Source organism: Cricetulus griseus, assembly GCF_003668045.3.
Source record: "Cricetulus griseus strain 17A/GY chromosome 1 unlocalized genomic scaffold, alternate assembly CriGri-PICRH-1.0 chr1_1, whole genome shotgun sequence".
In the NCBI taxonomy this organism is placed as follows: domain Eukaryota; kingdom Metazoa; phylum Chordata; class Mammalia; order Rodentia; family Cricetidae; genus Cricetulus; species Cricetulus griseus.
The window spans coordinates 120667914-120692188 of NW_023276807.1; the positions used below are offsets into that span (position 1 = coordinate 120667914).

General features: G+C 45.1%; 1 protein-coding gene across 2 annotated transcripts in view; it reads right to left on the reverse strand.

The window, feature by feature from the left end:
- Window positions 1–24275, reverse strand: part of Ccdc149 (coiled-coil domain containing 149) — a 58544-nt gene that overhangs the window by 14570 nt on the left and 19699 nt on the right. For both annotated transcript variants that reach the window (XM_035452106.1, XM_035452105.1), the window contains exons 4-9: window positions 13472–13588; window positions 12594–12766; window positions 11863–11935; window positions 10446–10530; window positions 7116–7260; window positions 497–573 (exon numbers count right to left, since the gene is read on the reverse strand). In XM_035452106.1, the coding sequence (XP_035307997.1) occupies window positions 497–573; window positions 7116–7260; window positions 10446–10530; window positions 11863–11935; window positions 12594–12766; window positions 13472–13588 (670 nt within the window). The remainder of the gene's footprint in view (window positions 1–496; window positions 574–7115; window positions 7261–10445; window positions 10531–11862; window positions 11936–12593; window positions 12767–13471; window positions 13589–24275) is intronic.

Consider the following 24275-nt stretch of genomic DNA (forward strand, 5'->3'; position numbering starts at 1 on the left):
TGATGATTAAATTGCACAAATCTTTGTAAGATCTGATATCCGTTTTTTAGGACTGGTGATTACATTGAGCAAATCTTTGTATATTCTCCCATTCGTTTTAGGAGGGAAGGTTACATGGAACAAATCTTGATGACTACTGATAAATGAAACAACTCATGGGCTTTCACAAAGGTTAGTGTGTGTGTGTGTGTGTGTGTGTGTGTGTGTGTGTGTGTGTGTGTGTGTGTGTTTGAGAAGTTAGGCTACCTAAACATCAGTGCCCCACTGATGAGATTTTGAAAATTTACTGTCTATTTCTCAATTTATCCCTTCCATGGACTTGTCATTGGACAGTTTCTCAATTTGAAATATTGTGTGGTTGTTTCTCAATAGTCTCCAAATCAAAGGGCCTCAGACAGGCAGAATTTTGTTGCAAGTTGTGTGAGAGAGGTCTTTTTAAAAGTGAACAAATTCCTAAACAAGAAGAAAGCCACAGCCATTCACAGTTTCTTCTTACCTGGAAGACTCCACAGTCCAGAAACTTCCAGAGTTCTTAGCTTTTTCTCCAGCTCTGCCACTCGATTCCCTAGGATCCTGGAAAAGACAGGAAAATACTAAGAGGAGACTGAGTCACCTATCAGCGCTTAGACATGGGTGGTAGCTAATGGGGGAGTAGATAGATTTAAGAACAGTGCTAAAAATAGAGCAAGTGGGTACACTCGAACACAATACACAGTCTATTGGAAGTTCATGTGGAACACACACACACACACACACACACACACAGGCTATTCAGTTGAGTTCTGTTCCACAAGGCAATACCCTGGATGTTAAACAACTATTTATCACTGCCCAAAACATTGTAAGGAATTCCCATTTGAAAATTGTTCATTGCCAAATATGACAAGATTTTGAATGTCCTTAGTAGCAGCAGACCCTTATTCTGTGAGAGCAGGTTTGATTTTGGAACCAGTAGAGGGGCACACTTGGAAATGTTTCTTCTGAGGCAATAAAGTAACAAGATCAGCTTTCAAAGACCCCCACTAGGTCTTACTGACACAGATGCCCTAGATATCAAGAACCATGTCTAATACAGCGTAGGTGGTCAATAAATGTGTGTTTATAAATGTGTGTAATTAAACACAGATTTTTTTCTTTTTTCATAATCTGCAATCATATGTGGAAAAAGTGAATAATATGAATTTCAAAAGAGTTTTCAGTGGGATTATGAGATGGCTCTGCAGGTAAAGGCATCTGCTGGCAAGCTTGACAATCTAAGTTCGAACCCCAGGACCCACACGGTGGAAGGAGAGAACCAACTCTTACCAGTTTTCCTCTGCCCTTCATATACCAGACATGGCACATGTGTACCCTACTCCCAACACACATAAGTAAATAAATCTTAAAAACAATTTGGGATTGGGATTTGGGAACCACCAGGATAATGGGGTTGTTTTCCAAATGACCATTCGGACTCACTGTGATATCTAAGTTCTGAAATGTGTAGCAGAAAAGATCAGACTGTGTGCTTGAAAGGCAGGCTTTGTGTAGATGCATAGGTAAACATCCGTTCATTCCCTCCAGACATTAAACATAGCCGAGACATGATCGATACTCATCTAAAACCTTGCTTTCCAGTGGTCTGGAATTGGAAACCAGTCTTTATTTTTATTTGAGGATTTTCTTGGCACTGCTGTGCTGAAATGACATGAAAATCTCCTTAATAGCAAATTCTCAATTCCTTTCAGTGGGGAAAAATTAGAGCAGCAAAATTATTCTCCTACGTCTCTTTCTATTCCAGAGATAGCTGCACACACCCACATACATTCAGAGCCATGAATATGCATATAGCTGCACATATATACAGCTCGGTTCATCCTGATTTTACCTGAATCGACCTGCAGCATCTTAATCTTCCCCTGGAGTTCACAGGGAAACTGGCATTGATCTACATGGCTTCCTTCATCTAGTTACTACAGCCCATCTCTTCCTCTTTTCCTCAAATCTTGCACTCTGCATAGTGCACATCAACTATTTCAATTTCCGCATCATCTGTTGGGTCTGTTTTGCTTTCATGCCCTTGACCCTTCCATGGACACCGTTGCTCCTAATCTGCTTTCCAATATTTTGCACAGAGCTTCTGATCCCAGCTCTCTTCCTCACAGGTGATGGGTCTGACAAGCAATCACAACAGTACTTTCGTTTGTTTCTTAATGAGATGAGATCACATGTCTGCAGCTGTCTCTTAGGACAAAGCTTAAGGCTTCACTCCTCAATGGCGCTGAGGGATGCCCTGAGCTGGGTTTATAGGTAGAGTGCAGGCTTTGCTCATGCTGTTTCTGGATAATCCAGCCATTTCTCATAGAAATGGAATGTGTGAAGTGGCTGGTACCCCTTGCTTGAGTTTTTCAGTGGTAGCTGTATTCTTTGGTCTGATACCAGCACCCGGATGCAGGGCTAGGGGTAGTAAAGGATTTGCAGAGAAGTTGTGGGGATGGCAACAGCAGCAACAGAACCACTAGAAGTAGTAGTGACTGTAACACTTTAAAAGTCTGTGCTCATGGAACTATAGATATAGCCATAGGTGATGTGCAAAATACAACCTAGGATGCTTTGTATAACTGGAAGGGATCTCCTGCCTGACCTCCTATATCGGCTTAGGGAGGAGTTATGGGAGCTGGTATAAGAGGCTGTGAGAGCCACAGTCACTGGCAGCTCTCACGATGGAGAGAAGCGTAAGAACAAATGTAGCTGAAGAAGTTTGACTGATCCAAAACCAGCTTCTGGGATCCACCTCTGTGCTACAGGCTGGAGGGGAAGCTGAAAGGAGAGGATCCTGTCCCTACTGCTAGAAACCAGCAGTCTGTTAGCAGATACACATGGACAATGTGTTGGGGAGCCTAAGGACAGCTGATAAATATCCAGAATTTGTTCCAAGTCAGGTGTTATGCCCTTGAAAAACATACACACTGCCCTAACTTTTTATTTGTTTGGTTTGTTTTATTGCTTTTCTGCAACATCTGGGTAAGTGGTCCTCGATTTATAAATGAGAAACTTGCAGCTCACAGAAGACAATGACTTACTCAGGGTCTCACGGCTAATAATCAGAGGGACTAGACAAAAATGAAGCCTGCAAGCACACAAGTCTAATAAATGCTGAGAGAAAAATTGATAAGCTAAGAGAAGGGCAGAACCAGAGAGGCTGGTAGGGCCTCTGATGGAGAAGGAGCCTGTGGCCATGCTGAGAACACTCTGACTTTTCATCAAAGTTCTGCTGAGCTGCTAAGGTCTTCTAAGCAGCAGAGAGAAGTTTAAGAAGTGGTCCTCTCATGAAGTTGAGAACAGACAAGGATTAGAAGTAGAGGCAGAAGATCACTCGGTTGGAAATCATCCAGGAAGATGAAGATGTGCCCAACAACCAGGGGATATGCAGGAGAGCCAAAGGAACAGGGCTACAAGGAAGAAGAGGAGGAGCTGAGACTGTATTAAAGATGCACAACCACATGGCAACTTGTGGAAGAGATAATCATCTGATCATGGGGCCAAGGAGATCTACTCTTGCCAATGGAGTAAAGCAAGAACCAGAGAGTGGCAAGAAATGGCTGTGTCAAGGAAAGGAACAGGGGCAAGGCAGAGCCTGGAAGTCACTGGGAGAGAAATGCTAATGGGAAGGGTCCGCTTCTTCCATGAAGTGTGTGGGAGACGTGACCTACCCTGGGGTGGGGTGCCAGGAAGATAAAAGGAACTCGGGTTCCCAAGTGAGAAGCTAAGACAGTCTGACAGGTTAGCGGACAGGAAGATGAGTCTGCTGGGAAGACTGCCAGTAGCACAGAGATGTAGTCAGGGCAGGAGCTGAAGGTATACTTGGGCCTGGGAGAGAGGGTTTATGGTATGGATAGGATAGGAGGGGTGTTTGTTTGTTTGTTTGTTTGTTTGTTTGAGACAGGGTTTCTCTGTAGCTTTGGAGGCTGTCCTAGAATTTGCTCTGTAGACCAGGCTGGACTTACAGAGATCTACCTGCCTCTGCCTCCTGAGTGCTGGGATTAAAGTAATGCACCACCACCGTCCTGCTTGTTTTGTTTTTAAGGTTGTTTTAAGGTAAATAGGAGAGATTTTGGTATATGTCCCCCTCCTGCCCCTTAGTCTAAAAAAATCCTCTAGATGTCAGACCCCCTAGTGACTTTGTACCATGGTTTCTGATGACATTCCTGGGGATCAGCAAAGAATTGAAGGAGCTAGCCTGTCTGGTAGAATTCCTAGGTGAGGGTCCAGACGATCCCCAGCCTGAGGGGAAACTGTGGCTCTCTGCACTACCTGTCATGCCCCACCTGGGGGCCTTTGAAACTCTGCTGTGATCTAGGACATCACTGTTATATGAGATTTAGAAAATTTAGCTCACTTACCATCAGCTAGGGAAGCATGAACGATGTTATTGAATTAGCCACCTGGCAAGGACAGGCAGGCACTTTAACAACCATCCCCTGTGCTGTAGCACCAGCCTGTTAGGGACAGGAACCTCCTCCCTTCTTCAATGATAACCAGGTAACGGCTAATGCATCATCAAGAAGCACAGCCAACAAACAGCCAAGCCATTGAGCATCACTCAAATGTAAAATCCCATGGTACTTAGCATGTCATCAGATGGTTCCCACAGGACCCTCTGCCTGAAGGGGGCCATTGTCAAAGCCAGTAGGCAGAGCAGGAGCTTCCAGAAGGGAAGGTCTTTAGTCCTGAGACGCTACATCACCTTAATAAAGCCTTTTCTTTCCTTCTTTCTTTCTTTCTTTCTTTCTTTCTTTCTTTCTCTCTCTCTCTCTCTCTCTCTCTCTCTCTCTCTCTCTCTCTCTCTCTCTCTCCTTCCTTTCTTCCCCCTCCCCCCTCGTTATAAGGCTAAATCACGAAGGGTACCAGCGAGCTGACCAAATTCACATTCTGCTCTCAGTCCTTCATTTATAATCCAGTTAAATTCTTTATACACCTCCAGGAAGTATGAAACAGAAGGCCTTCAAAGTACCAAAAATTGGCACATTTAACATTCCTTTGTGCACCAATATGATGCTACATCTGCAATCTACTGTTACAGGGGGAAAAGCAAACCAAAGAACAAAGGCACAAAGTGTGCCCCTCCCTTTTCTGTGATAAAGAATAGCTGCTTTTTGTTTTTAAAAATCCATAAATATATGAATACTTAGGTGTTTCTTCATGTACTGTGCCTTTGTTTGCATGATTTGAAGGTCATGTGGAACACAAGAAATGGTGGCTTCTCCCAAGAAGGGGATTTGGACAGCTGATGTGTATGGAGACCCATGGTTATTTAACCAAAACAATCAGAGACTTGGGGGAAAGGCTGACGAGGTCCACGCTGTCCGCTGTCCACCACTGGGCAGATCTGGAGTTTACCCGTCGCTAAGAGCCCAAAACATTGTTTTAAATGGGTAAATATGCAAAGGTATGCTCAAAAACAAAACAACAACAACAAAACCCACAATGAATGGAAATGTCAGCCTCCATATATGGAGAATGTGGTTTGCATCTGGGACCTATGGCTGTTGCAGTGGGGTTCAAAGGAGCCCAGAGTCCCTGGCCAGGGGCTTCCCAGGAGTGAGGAGCAGGCTCACTGCTGGCTTCAGGGGATCCCCAAAGACAGCCCTCCCCCACCAGATTCCTGTTCCTGCTTCCTGAGAAGTGGCTGCAGTTCAGCATGGCTGTTTCATTTTGCAAGGCTGTTGCAAACGTCTCCTGTCAATAAATTACCCTGTCACCCAGGGAGATTGCCGGCCTCCCTTTGATGCTCTTGCTTTCTCCCACATACATCTTCATCTCTGGTACGGTCGTCTCCACACTCCATCATTTCCCTTTTCTCTTTTGTTTTTAAAACACTTTCAATCATTTTCTTGTGGCCTCTTCCCTGGGTGTCCCTGCCTTTGGCAGCCCCAACTCTCAGGTCCCTTCCCTCTAAGTCCAACATCTGTTCTTGCTCAGTTCTTCTGCAGTGTCATTGTGGCTTTGAGTGTAAGTCTTAGGAGCAGGACCACCTATAATTTTCAGGGTTCTGTGCAAGATAAAAATGTGTCCCCCACCCCTGTGAATAAAAAATTATCATGACCTTCAAGATGGTGGTAACAGTATCTGACCAAATGCCAAATCCTTCTCAGAGTAGATTGCATGCATAAAGCTGGCCCTGCTTTGATTCTAATGTGCTCCTGTGTTAGAAGTTGAATTTCCAAGCTCATAGGTCAATGCTAATCACCTTTAGGAGGTGCTTAGAATGTGACACTGTCAGGAGGGTGAGGGCCCCACCATAGCACCAGTGGTTTAGGAGAAGGCTACCCAGGTAAGCATGCTTGCCATGTCTGACTAGGTGGTACCTGGGTCATGTTCAGGTGACATCATGAAGATCATCACCACACACAGTGGCACACTTTTGAATTCAGCCCCCTGAGGTGTGAGAAGTAAACTTCTTATTTTTAAAAATATTCATAAATTACCTAGTCTCGGGTACTCAGTTATAGGAACAGAAATGGATGGTATATATAATATGTATTGCTTTAATTTACTGTTCTTATTCACCATTCTCAGGACATTTTCAGCTTTGCTCTCCTGCTTCTGTCCACTATTTTAACCTACCTTAACTTGCTCAATTTGATACAACATAATCCACACTCACTAACAATCAAACAGGGTGCTCCATCTTATTGACTTTTCCTTTTCAACATCAATTAACTGACAGAGTGACAGGAAGTTTCCCCTCAGGGACAGCAGCCCATAGAAGTTGACAATTGTTTTTCTGGTCATCAGAGACCCTCAGAGTCAAGTCATAGGGTTGAAGGGACACTGAGACAGCTCCCACCTCAAAAGGAGAGCTAAGGAAGAAGTGAGAAATCTGGCATTGTGCTGTGGGAACTACCATGAAACTGGTGTTAATATTGCACAGCTCACTAAGAACTCAAAATTCCTGCTTTATTGACTCTGGTGGATAACTGGGATGCCAATGCAAAGTAGAAGCATAGTTCTGATTTCATCGGGTTCCCCTTCTAGATTTCAGGGATGTTACCTTCTTCCCAGAGTGCCTGTGGTTTACTTCTGGGAGCCTCATTCCCACTCTGCTACCCCCAGTCTAAGGGGCCACTGCACACCTGTTGGTTTGCCTCTGGTGCTGAATGACCATGTTTTTCTCGTGGATCGTCTCCAGAAGGGCTGTGGCCAGAGACTTCAGGTCAGCAATAGACTGTGGAGTAGCTGGAAGGCTGCACCCGTGATCTTCAGAGAGTAGATCCTGGACTAGGGAAGACACAAAGTTGACAGCTCAGTCATGGATTCTGAAATATGGGACTGCAAAACCATGTCAGTTCTTCCTGGACAATGGGTGTCCCAAGCTTTGACATGATACTGTGTTTTCCTGAGAGCCTATCTCAACTACCACCAATAAAACAACATAAAAGTCAGTATCACCGTCAAGTGGAAAAGCCTCAAGGAAGTTGGACTCCCTTTTTTCCTGTGGCTTCTTTTTGTCAAACTGGGATGGAACCCAGGGCTTTGCACCTGCTATACTGAGCCACGCTCACATCCAAGTGCACTCTCACTGAGCCACGCTCACATTCAGCCATTTGCAGCTTGTTCAGAGACTAATCACATTTTTCACTTGCCAGTGTGTGAAAACATTTTTATGGTAACTCACTGAGACTCCAAACTGAAAAAAAAAAAAAGGCCCCCAACCCTAGCAAGTGTTATTTATTTCCATTTTGTTAACAATAAAGTAAGTCTCAGATGGGCTAAAAACTCCTGTGAAAGGTCACACTGCCCTGCAAATGACAATACTTCCTTGCCCTTCAGGCTCTCTGATTATGGCAAAAGTAATATACCACTTTAAAGGGGTAAATCAATGGGGAGAAAACGCAAGTGACAACCACCCTGGTACTCCTCCAGACTATGAAAAAACACTGTGCTCTTTCAAATACTATTTCCTGTGTGACTACATATACAGATTCATTCAATATACTTTGAAAATGGGGAAAATACTTAACAACATCCCATCCTATTCATGTCCCCTAAAACATACAGATAAACCCCCACTTTATGGTTTTTTTCTTTATTTTTTTTATTTGAATTAGAAACAGGATTGCTTTACATGTCAATCCCAGTTCCCACGCCTTCCCCTCCTCCCCTACCACTTGCCCAACTTAAACCCTACCTATCACATGTCCTTTCTGCTCCCCAGGGAGGGTAAGGCCTTCCATAGGGTGTCATCAGAGTCTATTGTGACCTATGGGATGGGGCCTAGGCCCACCCCCCATATGTCTTGGCTCAGGGAGTATTCCTCTATTCGGATTGGGCTCCCAAAGTCCACACCTATGCTAGGGATAAGTACTGAACTACTACAGGAGGTCCCATAGATTTCTGAGGTCTCCTCACTGAAACCCATGTTGCTGGGGTCTGGATCAGTCCCATGCTGGTATCCCAGCTATCAATCTGGGGACCAAGAGCTCACCATTGTTCAGGTCAGCTGTTTCTGTGGGTTTCACCAGCTTAGTCTGGACCCCTTTACCCATCATTCGTTCTTCTCTGCAACTGGATTCCAGTTCAGTTCAGTGATTAGTTGTGAACCTCCCACTTTAATAGTCCATTTAGGTTTGCAAAAATTCATTTAGCTATTGCTAGATATTTATGCCAATTTCATTTAAAATACAGAATGTATGAAGAAATTTCTTATAGAAAAAGGTTCCTATGTGTCTAATTTATTTCTTGCTAGTTCTTGCTAGGGAATCTGTTTAAGTTTTTCATAACGGGTTGCCATGTTCACACATTTTAATGCCAATCCTATGGATCATGTAAATAAGCTTCTCTCATAGGTTTTGCTAGACTTGAGTCAGTGGATAACTCTGCCTGTGTGCTTGAGGCATAAGAGTCAGGACAGGGCTCCATACTCTAAGCTATTTGCTAGGTATGGTATCCAGGGATAACCATGGAAGAGGCTCTCTCTCTCTCTCCCTCCCCCTCTCTCTCTGCTTCTGTCTGTCTCTCTCTGTGTGTATGTATTTATGTATGTGTACATGTTCATGTGTGTGTGCATGTGTGCATTTATGTGGAGGTCATAGGTTGACATCAGGGCTTTCCTTAATCTCTACTTTTTTTTTTTTTTTTTTTTTTTTGGTTTTTCTGAGATAGGGTTTCTCTGTGGCTTTGGAGGCTGTCCTGGAACTAGCTCTTGTAGACCAGGCTGGTCTCGAACTCACAGAGATCTGCCTGCCTCTGTCTCCGGAGTGCGGGGATTAAAGGTGTCCGACACCACCGCCCGGCTAATCTCTACTTTTTATTTTTGAGTCAAGGTCTCACTATACATCTCTGGCTAGCCTAGAACTTGATATGTAGACCAGGATGACCTCAAACTCCCAGAGATATCTGCCTGCCTCTGCCTCCCGAGTACTGAGATAAAAGACAATATACTTGGCACAACCTTAGTTTTTGAGACAAGCTCTCTCACTGAGTTCATCAGTTAGGCTACAGGAGCTGGTCAGGAAGCTCTAATGATCCTCTTCCTTCCTACTCACCAGAGCTAGGTCTACTAGTGTGCACCACCACAACCGTTTTTTTTACATGGGTGCTGGGGATCTGAACTCAGGTCCTCACACTTGCACTGCAGGCACTTTGCCTGCTGAAGCACATAGATGGGCTTTTCGTCATTTTTATAGGGTGTTATAGCTTCCCATTCAAAAATACTTCTAGGATGTTCCTTTCTAGTTGAGTGTGGAAAAGAAGTTGCTTGGGAAAGAACCTTGATTGTTAGGTCCACTGCAGACACTATGATTTTTAAAGCCAGTTCTGATTTAGACTGGGCCATGATAGCAGCTGGTCCCCATTGTCAGCAGCTGAGAAGCCGGCCTGTGCAACCTTAGGCTTAAGTCGAGAGCTGACTGAAGAATATGAAGTACCAGACTCAAGCTTTCTGCTATTTTTCCCCCAGACCACTCCTGAAGATCATTATTCTTCATTGGAATCGACAGGAAGGAAGAACAAAGCTGCAATCAATGAAAGCTTCTTTGAAAACGGCATGTGTTCCCATGATCCATGGTGCAATGATCTATGCAGTAGGGGGCTTTGCCATTCTGTCTGCATAGGCCAGGAGAAATACTTAGGGAGGCTGGACATCTAGAGGGAAGGAAAAACATTTTCAAGAGAATCCAGCCATTGGAGAAGCTCTAAGGTGATGATTCCTAAAGTGGGGGTCTCCCACTACAGCAGCATGGCCTGGACACCCTGCAGATGTAGAGTCTCAGGTTCTACCTCGAAGACCTGTCAAACCAGAAACCTGGGTAGGGGGTAATCTGGGTTGGAAGGACTCAGGCAGTCCTGCTGCATGTGGCAGTCAGGTGCCACTGTTTTCTGTTCCACAAACCCAGAGACTTAGGTGGGACATGGACTGCAGCTCTCTGCTCAGAAATTGGTCCAACCTGGATATTAACTCCTACCTTGCTTTGCAGACAGGACCCCAGTCAGAGCACTACTGCTGGATTTGCCTTGGCCCTTGGAGTTTTTCCGTCTCTCGAGAGCATTCTGTAGCAACAATGGAAAACCCAAAAACCTTTGTCAGAAAAGGCAGTGATGGAAAAGTGCCTTGTTAAGGGAATACCCCTGTGTACTCACAGGAACCCTGGAAGACTCCAAATGTAGCCTAAAACATAGAACTCCCAGTCCTTGGGATTTTAAGAGGCTCCATATAGAGAGAGTTTGTTTGTTTTTTAAGTTACTGCAAGAGAGAAAGGCAGTAGCTGTAGTCCCTTGTATTCAGAGGTGTTTAACTCACGTTCCCTAAATGGGATCTGAGGCAAGAACCCAGACTACATGTGGAGAAACTTGTTATGGAAATCATTTTAGAACAGACCTGACATGAAGACTACATTGGCTTTCATGTACCGATGGTGGTCTCTGGAAAGACATGATGCTTGGATTGGAAAAAGATCGTGGTCAATTAGTGATGTCTGCCTTGGACACAGGATTAAGTACACATGCTGCCATGGTCATTCTTAGGATAGACTCTTGCCTTCACACTGATATATAGTAGTCTGCCATTGTTTGGAATATGAACATGATACATGAAAAGATATAAATGGTTGTAAATTTATATCCTAAAAAGCACACACTTCCTTGCTTCATGTTTATATATAGATTGATGTAAATGAAAGTGTGGCTCCTGCCCGATGGAAAGCCATGGTGATCTCTGAGAACAAAAGCCAATGTCAAAAACCAGGACAATGAGCCAGCTCTCCCTAGTATTAAGTTGGCTGTAAAACTTCACCAGCAGAAAGAGCCATCAATCTATTTTCAAAGCAGAGAGACCCAGGAGAGCTTTCCAATTATAACACTTACAACTAACACTGTTGAAATAGATATTATCAAACCAATGGAGCTGGAATTAGACTAAATGACAGTGAGGAGGCAAATTCAAACATTCTATCCTTCCAGGATGCCTCAAACACTAGCGTTTAGGCTATGATGTTCATCTTTGTGTCTTCTCCCACCGAAATCACTTTCTTGGGGGATAATTATGCAATAAATAGAATCTGATAACTGTACATTTCACAGAGGAAGTGGAGAGGACCCCTGAGTTCACAGGGATGCGACTCCAAGGTGGAAGCACAAGGGTTTCGGAGGTTTCACAATGCCCTGTCCAGACTATAGACATAGAAGCAGATACTGGGAACAGAGGGCATTGGGATTTTACTGTTATGTGGTTGGTTTTATTGGCTATCCCAATTAGGGCTCTTGTTGGGCTCCATTTGGGAGGACAGGAAAATGATGGAATGTCTTTGAAACATAAAAGAGAATCAAACTAGGATGACATGTAGATACCGAGTGGAGAATTACAGACGTCGTCTTGACTGTTACCTTGTACTTGGCAATGTTTGACTTCAGAAGGCTGACCTCCTCATGGAGTTGTTTCAATCTCTCTTGAAGATATCTAGAAAAACACACACACATAACTAAGATGGGCATGGTTGGGGGGGAATGAAGCCCACTAAATGATAAGAGCAAAACATGAAGCCCAGATGTCATTTACTTGTAACGACTTCTTTCTCATCCGGGAGGGCAGGTGTAGGAAAATGTGACCTTTTATTAAATGGAAGTGATCAAGGTCAGACATGCCCAAATCACAGACATCCCATTTTGAAACAGCCCTCTTGGAGATCCCCTAAGGGACAACAACATCCTTTTCACATAATTCTCATTAAGATGATTCCACCAGGGAGCAAACCAGGAAGAGAAGGCGCCAGCCATAACACAAGTCAGACACATCCACACGCAGAAATGTGCCTGGGGGCAAAGACACAGCTAAGGGAATTTCTCAATTTATTTTCTTATTCTTTCTCCTCTCCTTGACAGCAGCCACAAACAACTCTTCCTGGCTCTTCACCCTTGTGGCCCAATCAGAGAAGGTGTGGGAAGCGAGGGAGGCTAGATAAGTGGGTGTTTCCCCCTTCTCTTCTTACCAGTACATGCCATTGCCAATATTTGGGGACTGTGACTTGCTTTGCATTCCAAATGTGCTGTCTCAACTACAGACAGGGCTTCAGGAACCCCGCCCCCCAGACTGCCTCCCTCCAATGCTCAGCACTCGCCTGTTCTCCATGCACAGAGCATCCACGTCAATGATACGGTTCTCATGACCGCCCAGGATATGGTTGAGCTCCTGGTTCAGCCTGTCTACCTTGTCCTGGTAGGAAGCCCGCTCTTCCTTCACATCCTGGAGTTCATCCACTGATGCCTGCAGGTCATGTTCCAAGGACTCGATCTGAAATCCAAGGAGTGTCACAGTGGTTCTCAAATGTGGGCTTTTGGGTCAGGGGTGTAGCTTCCACTAGACTGGCTGACTTGGAGAGCTTATGGGAACTGCCCAAGTGCTAGAGTCACCCACATTGCAGGCTGGGTAAGGACTAGAGCTAGGGCCACCTTCCAACCAGACACTTAACATGGGTGGGACAGATAAGTGTGCTCTCCAGCCCCAGCACATTGCTCTCATTCACAGGTATGGAAAGGGCAGGCTGATGCTAGAGCTTTACAAAGACATGCTGTTCCAAGCCACTCAAACCCTGGGTGTCCTATGCCCAGTTAGTCAGAGAAGAGGAAGGAAGTTTGTTTCTGTAGCTGCTTCCCAAGCAGGGCTCCGCACCCTCTGAAATCCTGCCTACAAAACATTGCTCAGCATCTTAGTGGAAACTCCTAAGTTACAGGCCAGTTTGTCACATTTCTTCCCAACTGCCTATGCAGGTGGATGGTGGCAAGTCTCTTGGCATGCACAGAACAACAGACATTCAGTACTGGATACCCCCGGCTGCCATCAGACACTCAGCATGAACCTAGGAAGAATGGAGGAAGTCAAGCTCTGTCAGCATCCCCTGGCTTCCTCTTAGACTTGGACACAGGAGCATGTGTGCCCTACTTCCTGTTGTGAGGCCTCATGCAGGCATCCCCACCCACAACAGAGCTCAGCAGTCACCTGTTCCTTAGCTCGCTCCAGCTGCTCAACCAAATCCTCCCGCTCATGGGCTGCGAAATGCCTCATGCCAATTTCTTCATCTCCGAGCCTTTGTTTAGCAATTGTCATCCTCAACAGCTGCATGTTCCATTATCAAAAAAAAGGCAAAGGAAGAGAGAAAGAATATGAATGAGTACATCCCCCCAAACCTCAAGGACCTATCCAGACATTTCTGGAAGAGTAAAATTCTTGCAAGAACTACTGGGGAAAAGCATAGAACAAACTGCTTATCAATAGTATGAAGTTTTAAGAAAGAGAAAGTTCTGTTATAATTTTTGATTGTTGATACACATGTGCACATGTTCAGTGTAAGGCTGGGGTAGCCAGGCTTGATACTGGAAGGTGGATGTGCCACAATGAGAAAGAAGAAACTCTTGAACCTCATTTAGACTTAGCAAAGATCCAAAAGTAACCCCCTAGGACTGGTTAGGATCTGCTAAGATGGACACGCCCTATATATTGAACCACTAGACAATGCTATCAGGAACTTTTAACATGCTATTCAATGCCCAGTAAGTGCTCCTGACAATGTGGTTCTGTGAATGACCCCAGACATGGGCTAGCTTCTTGAGAAAAGACAAGTAGAAAGAACTGGAGAACACAAGCCTTTTACACACGGTGACCAAGTATGTGCTAAGAACTTACGTTTGAGAGAATACATAAAGTGACCAAATATATAAAGTACCCAAACATCTGTGTTTGGGGATGCTGACACTCTGCATACTGTCTCCCAGCTCCCGCCTCCCAGGTAAGGCCACAGTGGGAGTTATGGGAGAGGTCCCAGGATGAACCCATAATCTTAGAGCATCCATGCCTGCCCATCACAATGTACTTATCCTAAAAAGGTTCATCATGCATCAACTTATCCCTATAGCTGCATATGCATGAAGCCCTAGGAACATGTTGTCTCTATCATGTGGGTATGACAGCCCAGCATAGCTCACTGTGGGCATGTTCTTTCTTGCTCCTGCTTGAGCCTTACGAGAACAGTGACCAGCACAAGGGGTTAAGCCTCAGCATTTCTGAAGGATTTGGGTCAGGTGAGAGACAGAAAGTTAGTTTAAGCCTAGGCAGAATTACCTAATTGAAATTATGACAGCAGTGAACTTGAAAAGAAGTGATAACTGCAGAAAAGCAGGCAGGATGCAATGACCCTCCACTGCTCACTGAATCTCACAATATCTACTGAGTGCTGTGAGCCAAGGGCTGGCCGAGGGTGGAGAATACTCACATGCAGAACTCCATTCCTAGTGGAATCTGCTAAGTCCATCCTTGGGGTTCATAGCATGTGGATTTTTGGATTTTTCCTACTTAACACAGCTTACTTATTTTCACCCCCAAATCTATGTTCAAGGTCTTCTAGTTTCATTGTTGAATATTCAGAGTGGGAAATATGTGAGGGCCGGATGTTCAGCCCAGATGAGGTCAGCAAGGCCACCTTCTGCCTCCCTGCCTCACACTGTGGATGGCCTGTCCATGGCCGGCTTGGTCCTGAGTGCCCACATTTTTCTTTTTCTTTTTTGATTTTGATGGTTTTATAAAATTCACGTATTTGTGGGATTCAATGTGTTGTTTTCATGTATGTATATACTGCATGATGTTCCTGGCACTGTAATTAATACACATTTCACCTCCCACATTTATCATTTATCATGAAAAGCTTTGGAACCTAACTGCTATGAAATACATACTGCATGGTGCTAATTAACCATGGTCACCTACTATGCAATAAAGCGTGAAGCTTAATCCTCCCCTTCAAGTGTGACTCTGTCAGGATGTTAACACCTATGCTCCCATGCCCACCCCAGTCTCAGATAAACAGATTTTCTGGTTTTGTGGTAAAACACTCTGACCAAAACAACTTGGGAAGGGAAGGGTTGGTTTCGGCTTACATTTCCAGGGACAGCCCATCATTGAGGGAAATCAAGGCAGAAACTCAAGCAGGAACTGTAGAAAGCAAAACCAGAGCTGCTGACTGGCTTGCTCCTGGCTCATACTGAGCTAGCTATTTTATGCAGCCCAGACACAGAGGCTTAGGGATGCTTCTCTCCACTCCTACCCCAGTGGGATGAGCCCTCCCACATCTATCAAGACAATCTCTCACAGACATGGCCACCATCCAATCTGATTGAGGCAATGCTTCAGGTGAGGTTCTCTCTTTCCAGTTGACTAAAGGTTGTGTCAAGTGGACAATAAAAACTAGCTAGTGCAACTTTTCTGTGAATAACCTTTTTAAGATTCTGGATAATAATATGATCCTGAGGTCTTTCTGTGATTTATTTATTTATTATTTATCTAACATGATGTCTTCTGAATTTCATCCATTATGAAGACAGAGTGGTATCCCACTGGGCATATGTACCATATCTTCTTTATCCAGTCCATTGATGCACACTTAGGCTGGCACCATACTATGGCTAGCCTGAGTAGCATATCAATGAACAAAGGCATGAAGGTATATTTTAATATACTGATTTCATTCCCTTGAATACATACCCAGTAGTGCAACTGCTATAGTTTGGTGCACATATATAACATTTTATTTACTTATAATTGGAAGTGCTACAGCATTTCCTCCCATTGTTGTATAAATCTATACTCCCACTGGCAGTGTGGGAAAGGTCTCCTGATGATGGCTTCATGTACACTGCTGGTATGCTGTCTAGTGTTTTTGAGTGCAAGAAGGATGGCTGCCATGTGCCTCATAGGGAAAATTTGTGAATTGAGGCAGCTCCTTCTGAGTCTAAGTTAAAGAATGGGTTAGCCTGTTAGTTTAATGCTGATAAATTAAACATCTCTGTCAAATAAGTTTAGGTTAAATGGAAGCTTACAGAAAACATTGGCACAGTAGCTGTGGCAGAGGCTGGCAGGAGCCTCCCCACCTCTCCCTAGACCACTAAGCCAATACTCTCACAATCAGCATTGAAGTGGCCTCATGGAACACATGGACACACAGCAAAGCTGAGAAGCAGCATTTGTCAAACCCCAGAGGCTGGATCACAAGCACATAGGCTTCTGTCAGGAGGTCACAGGAGACTCGGGCTATGTCTTGAAGACACATTCTAGATAGACAGCTTGAACTACAGGTAAAGAAACCTCACTTTCCAGTTACAACTGGCCTCACAGCACATTTCATTTAGCATCATACAATTCTGTTTATTAATGCCAATTAATTATTACACATGCCTAGTGAGCCCCCACTCCATAGAACAGAGCTATCTTTACACTGGATGCTAGTTAAATGTCAATCAATGCATTAGCTATCATTTGGTGTTTAATGTGCAGATAATATTGCTCCTACATGGCAGGGCTGAACTGGTTGAAACACATTTAAACTGAAGCTCAAGTTGGGTTGCTAGTTGGGTCTGAAATTTAAATGCAGTCAGCAGAAAGGGCCTGGTGAGGCTATTGCTGTGGCTACGTAGAGCCCAGGACATCAAGCCTGCCTTCTACAAGGACATCTCATAGGCTCTGGGGTCACCTGTTTAGGGCTTCCCACACTTACTCCCCAAAAATGATCTTGAATGTCTCCATGCCTCTGTATCTCCCTGCTGAGAGCACACTATGAAATGGGAGAGAGTGGAGGCATAGTAAAGGAATACTGGCTTAGGGGCCACATAGGTGAAAAGGAATGAGGGATGCAAAGAAAAGAAGTCATTCTAAAATTTGAGTGATTCCCCTCACACTCATGAGGAGAGTGACTGTATGTATTCAATGTACATAGACTACATTTTCCCAACTATCTATGCTAAGTTGTAATGTTTGCAATCATCAATAATGCCACAGTTTGGAGGCATGCATGCAACTGTTTGCCCTTGACTGTTTGTGAAATTTAAGGACCATCCAGGTAATCTGAGCTTGCCCCATGTTGATGATAGTCATGGCCCTGAAGAACAGAAAGTGGTCCTTCTTTATGGCATTAGCTTAGTCCAGGAGCAGAGAAAGTGTGTGACTGACTAACATCAGCTGCTTGCAGAATGGGTATCATCATCACCATCACCTTCATTACTGTCACTATCATTATGATCATTGCTACCATTACCACCACCACCACATTGTCATCATCATCCATTCAGTAGCCCCTAACAACCACCTAGGGAAATATGCTGTCTTTAAGATGGCTGAAGCCGAGCTCCAGACCCAGGCTTACAAGTGAGCATGACGGCGTGGCTGTCTACCAAAGGAAGTAACAATAAGCACTGCTTCCCACATTTGCCATCCTCAAACAGGGCATCACAACAATACAGCTAGTTTCTGAGTGCCAAGAGAACTAGTGCTCTGTGAACACCCGCTCTGTCAGCAAGGGACACTACCATTTGCTGATTTAGAGAGAAATAAATGTTTATGAATGAATTATGGACATGAGTCTTTGGCTGGTGCACAATGCCCAGCTGCAGCTCAGATGTCGCTGGGGGACAGGGAACAAAACAACCTGGCAGGAAGACTCCAGGTCATTGCCAGCTGCCCAGGCCCCACCAGGCTTAGCCTATGTGAGGCCTCCCTAGTCCTTGAGTCACAGAGACACAATCCTTCTTTGACCTCGTCTCAGGTTTCTACTGTCATGGCCTATAGCATTGTTTTCATTTGCTAGAATCCATTTTGTCCAATGGGTACTGGGTGGCAGTTAGGGTGGGAGCCACTATTCTCTGAGTGTTACCTCTGTTCAGATTCTTCTTTTGCCAATCCTAGCTATGTGCCCTGACAAAGTCACCTAACCTTGCCAAGCCACACATGACTTGCGAATTTAAAAACAAAGATAAGTGTGACCTTAAAGATACACCAGTGTCTATGCAAAAGAGTTTGTCAGCAGGCATGGTGGCACATGCCTTTAATCCCAGCACTCAGGAAGCATAGGCAGGTGGATTTTTGAGTTCAAGGACAGCCTGGACTCCACAGTAAGTTCCAGGACAGCCAGAACTACACAGAGAAACCCTGTCTCAAAAACAAATAAAAGAAAAATGAAAAAAGTTTGTCACTTATAACAAGATGATGGGGCCTGTGCTCCTCTCTTGGGACTCAAGAAACTGTCATCCACACACTACTGTGCATGTCAGCTAATGAGCTCCCTCCTTGGGCTGAGAAAGCAATGTGCTCAAAGCTTCCTGCCCAAAACAGACACTCACAGTAGCTTTCTCCTGCACTGAGATGGTGTAGAGCCCTTGCTGAGACTGGGAGGCCCACATGACTCTCCTTACCTGCCCAATGCCATCTCCTGCTACCTCCTGCCATCTCCTGCTGGGTGACTGTGCTTCACCCAGCCTTCCTGCATCCCTCCTGGTATCCATCCCAACGCCCAGGTATTTGTGCTTCCATGCCCCTACACATACAGTCTTAGAACTTCCCACAGTCACCCATGTTGTCCTTGTCAAGGCTCAGGTTAGAGACTTCCCTAGATGTCTCATCTTGGCTAAAGATATTCCTTCCCATGTCCCTTGCTTCTCAATGCCTGCCTCTATGAACATCTGTGTGTGGCACCTGGCATCAGCTCCATGGTACCTCCTGAAAACTTCAGTATCCACAACAAATGCTTCTCAGATCAGGGCTGACCCTCTGTCATGTTCCTCACAACCCAGAAGAAGATCCTAATGTCCCTTCCTTTCAGAGAGGCAGGATGGGTCTGGGTTCTGGTCTCCTTGACCCCTGTACCCCATCTAGTGCTGTCCAGGATGCTGAAATGCCTTCAACCCTGGGGAAGATCCACTTTGTATCCAGCTGGTGATGATGGTGTCCAGTCAGCTGAGACCAAGAGAGGCAAGGTCACTGGTTTAAATGGAAAATCCTAGAAATGGCCGAGGTGGGGTTGGTCCTGGCTTTCCAGGGCTTGTCCTCTGCTGTGATACTATCCTGCACCACCCCACTCAGATAAATCACATATATTTTTGCAGAACCTGCTCTGAACTAGCATGTGTTGCAACTTCCCAGTGAAATCCTCAAAAACACTCTATTCTCCATCCTGCCCCAGGATATTTGCACTTCATCCTCTATATATCTGCCCTCCTTCCTTCAGGTCTGTGCCCTGGGCATGTGAGGGCAGTACTTCCTGAGTGCCCATACCATTAGCCAGCTAGCCTCACATTCTGCCTAGTGCCTGGCATCTCTGACATATTGAGATTGTGTCCATCTAGTACACCTCAACTCTCTGACCTTTAGTATGGAGCACAGATCATAGTGAACCTACCCTAATGATAGTGTGGTGCGATGGTGAAACTCCACTTCCCAGAATCTAGGAACAGGACTTGTTTGTTTGTTCAATTGTGGCTCTGCCCCAATTCAAGTCCCATGAAAGTAGTGACTTACTGTTTCTTGTGCCATCCCCAGAGCATATGTGTTAAATGAACTGAACCCATGGGCTACATGAGACCCTAGCTCAAAACAAAACAAAATGTCTGCTTTGCTCCAAAGGAGAATATCTCATAGGGCGCCCCCTTCTGGAGATTAGTCCAACAGACCTCCTCTGCAAAGCACCTAGAACAGCTTGTACACAGCTTTCCCAGATACATCCAAGACCGTGACAACCACAGCTGAACACACTTTCCTATTTTTTTAAATAAATAAAGTATACTTTAATTGATCACCTGCTTGCTCACTGGCCTGTCTTTATTGTCTTGGACTTCTCTGTTTTGCAGGATTCATCCAACCACTCCCCACAATCGGCAGTCACAGAAGGGCTCTGTGGTTTTATAGGGCCAACACCAGATCAAACAGAGAGAGGCACTTAGAGCTGCCAGTTGGTGAAATAGAAAGCTTATTATTAAAGGGAAAGCCTGAATTTCTCCAGTATCATAGTGACAGCTAAAAAAATGGAAGCTTTCTTGCCTCTGCCCATGCCACACTGGTTAGGGGTCTGCTACCAGCCATGTACTATGGTCTCTAACATGAAGCAAAATAAAAATCACACAAGAGTCACCACTGTTGTCACTGTTCTAGAGGGTCTGGGGGTGTGTGACAGCTATGGGTACATCTTACAGGTGTTCCTTTAATAGGGTGCACAGCACACAAAGAGCTTCCAGAAGCCCTGCATAAAAATGATGCTTGCTGATAGCCACACCTGGGTGTTGATGAGGGGCTGAACTTGGAGGTCCAGCTGCCATGTGGCAGGCTTTCACTTGGATCATGATCTCTGCTGGGGCACACACTGAGGGCCCTGGAAGTAGTGGGACTACAGGAGGGAAGTTTCTGACTGCTGATGACACTCTGGTATGAGGGGATTCTCAGGCAATACTGGCCTGTGGCATGCTAAAGGTAACAGTACCCTCCCATCCAGAGAACTCGCTGCACAGTGAGCAGGATGGAGCGCATATTCCCTCATTAAAGCTCGTCACCCTGCTTTCTCATCTTCTCACACTAGACACTGTCTGATGACTTTATGTGTTTTGTTCTCTGTCTGTCTCCCCAATCAGTGTTTAAGTTCCCTAGTGGGGAACTTTGTGTTTCTCAGCTTCTTATGCAACTTTAGCTGCTAGAATACAGGGAGTTACCAGGTGTGTGAGGGTCAACACAGAAAGAAGCCTGGCCACCACTGATGGGCATCTTACAGATGAGGACACAGAGACCCCAGAAATGACTGAATTTCTTCAGACCACTAACACACTGGCAGGCAGAGCAGAAACACACACTTGGGTCTAAGCATGCCCAAAGATGGGGCCTCCTGGGTTGTCTCTACTGCTGCTCTTCAGCCAGATCCTTATGGGAGGCAAATTATTCCAAGGTCACAGGTATCAGTTTGGTGGTGTGCTGGCCAGTTTTATGTCAACTTGATGCAAGCTATAGTTAATGCAAAAGGAGGGAACTTTGATTGAGAAAATGCCTCCATAAGACCAGGCTGTAGGTAAGCTTGTAGAACATTTTCTTAAATAATGAGTGATGGCGGAGTACCCAGGCCATTGTGGGAGGTGCCACCCCTGGTCTGGTGGTCCTGGGTTCTATAAGAAAAGCTTAGCAAACTCTAAGAAGCAATCCAGTAAGCAGCTCTCCCCCATGGCCTCTGCAACAGTTCCTGCCTTCAAGTTCCTACCCTATTTGAGTTCCTGCCCTATTTCAGGAGTTCCTTGTCTTAACTTCCTTCAGTGATGAACTGTGATGTGGAAGTTGAAGCCAAATAAACCCTTTCCTCCTCTAGTTGCTTTTGTCATGGTGTTCCATCACAGTAAGAGTAATTCTGACTAAAACAGGTGCCTGATGTTTGCTATGACATCAGTCCTAATGGCAAGAAAGCTGGCTAAGTTTCAGAAGCTGGGCTCTCTCTGCCAGAGAGGCAGTGCCAGCTCCCCTCTCAGACTCAGATAGCCTCTACCAGCTTGTTGTTGAAGTTTTAGATCCACAGAGATCCCCTTCTTGTTACGATGAATCTTTCCACCATAAGCCACCGAGCCCCACCACCACATGTGCGCTTTACACCCGAGTTAGGGCCCAAATTAATACACAGAGAGACTTGTATTAGGTTCAAATGCTGCTTGGCCAATGACTAGGACTTCTCATCTGTTAGCTCAGTCTTAATTATCATAAATCTATATATTTTATAAGACTTATCAGATGCCTTATTGGCGTCCCTCCATGCAGGTGGATCACATTGCTCCGCTGGAGGAAGAGCAAAGGGGAAAAAGGGGACACTTTCGGTTTCCTTTGCTTAAATATGAGTCTCCTTGTTATGTCACTTTCTGCCTGGATCACCACTTCTCTACTACATTTCCCAGAATCTTCTTTGACTCCTAGTCCCTTCTAACTTGCTGTCTCATTGGCCAAACAGTATTTTATTCAATAATCAATAAGATAAACATACACATTACATTCCCCATCACCTTCTTCTACCACTTTCCAGCCTCTTACCCTTCTCTCTATTCCATGACTAGGAGAAAAGACAGGCAAAGACCAGGGGTGTTGAGGCCATTCAGAGCAGGCTGAGTATAGTTGGGGGAGGGGTCCTTCCTACATAACTGGTTCTCTTCTCTCACACATGAACACAAGGGCCCTGCATCACCCACAAGGATTCTCCCAAGTGAGGGTGGTGCCTGGAGCCTTTCCTCCCCAGAGTCCTCACTGACCTTTAAACACTGAAATTTTTAATCCCGATACTGAGGAGGTGGAGACAGGGGATCTCTGGGCCTTGCTGGCTAGCAAGTTCCAAACTCAGTAAGAGACCCTGTCTCAAAAAAAAAAATAAATGAAAGGAAAATAATTAAGGTAACCACCTGAGAGTAGAGAGTAATCCCTAGCCTCCACATACATCCACAAACATGTACAAGTTCATAATGCACCTGCAATCACCCACACATATGGGAACACATCCATACCAAAAAAAAAAAAAAAAAAAAAAAAAAACCTGAAATTTTGAGGAAGGGGAAGTTTCTGGTGTGTTTCAACTATCACACTTCTCAATTCGTATGGGTTGGGAGTTTGTATTTATCTGGGTGCATTCTTGCTCCTCTCTCCAGTTCTTGGGCACCAGACAGAGGAAGGTCAGGTAGTGATGAGTTCCAAGCACTCCCCAATGTATCATAAGATGCCCCCCCAGTTTATGCAAATACTAAGCTGTCATAGCTGCTGTAGTTGCAAACCTTCCAGAAGCCATTTGGAAGTGCTTTATGAAGTGTAGGGTGCCAAGGCTCTAGCTGAACAAATAGAAAAGTCAGTCTCTCTGAAATATCCAAGGCAGGTCATTTCCTGTCACCTCAGGGCTCATGTGTGCTCAATACCCACAGTCAGCTGCCTATGGCATGGTGAAAGGTCATTGTCAAAAATGGTGACTCAGAGATACTTCCCACAGGCACAGGTGTTCAGCAAGCACTGCCCTTGACCCCTGCTTCATCTACAAGTAGCAAATATCCATCCCTTAAGTATGCTGAGTAGAATCAACCGACCACGTGCAGGGTTGACATGGGTACCCTCTGGCCACCAAAGTTTGTCCTCTGCCCTTGCACCTATCAGGCCTTCCCAGGGGCTTCCAGCTGGAGTTTCTGTTTGTCCCTTATTGGGACATTTTGCTTTTCTAGAACTTTTATTCCAGTTTCTAAGTTCCTCACACCACACAGGGTGATGATATGGAGTAGGGATTCTGTGAGCCACTTTCCCCTTCTCTCTTACATGAATTCCTTTGTTCTACTCTCATCTTGGCTAGTCTTGATCCCAAGATCCTCCTGCCTTTGACTCCCAAGTGTTGGAATTACTCATGAGCCACCACACCGTCCCTGTGCCAATCCTTTCTTTCCCTTTATCCCTTCACAGCACTGTTCAGGCAATACATTCCACCCCTTCCTGGGAGATTTGCTAAGGAGGGCTCTGTGGGGGGAACTAAGGATCGCATACTGAAGTATGGGTGGGCCTAGCACTTATCTTCTGAGCATTCCCCTGGGGCTAAAGTATCAGTTTGAGGAGCAGAGCCAAACACAGTGAGGACACACAGGACTGACATCTGAAAGCTGGCAAAACTACATTTAATCCATGATCTGACTGGAACGGAAATGGATGGAAAGGAGAGTCAAGGAGAAGGCCCCAGAGTATGTAATAGGTGCAAAGATCCCATGACTCAAGGCAGCAAGGCAGACAGGCTGAACCTGAATGAAGAAGATGACATCAACCAGATTATGGCTGGAAAAACCAGCAGTGGACAGAGCACAAATGCCTGGTGCACCATGACAAAGACATGGCCTGCATCTGGATGATGAAAGAAGAGTGGAAGCCACACATGGTACAATGGATCAAAACAACAAACCATCAAAATCACCACCACCACCACCACCACCACCACCACCACCACCACCACCACCAC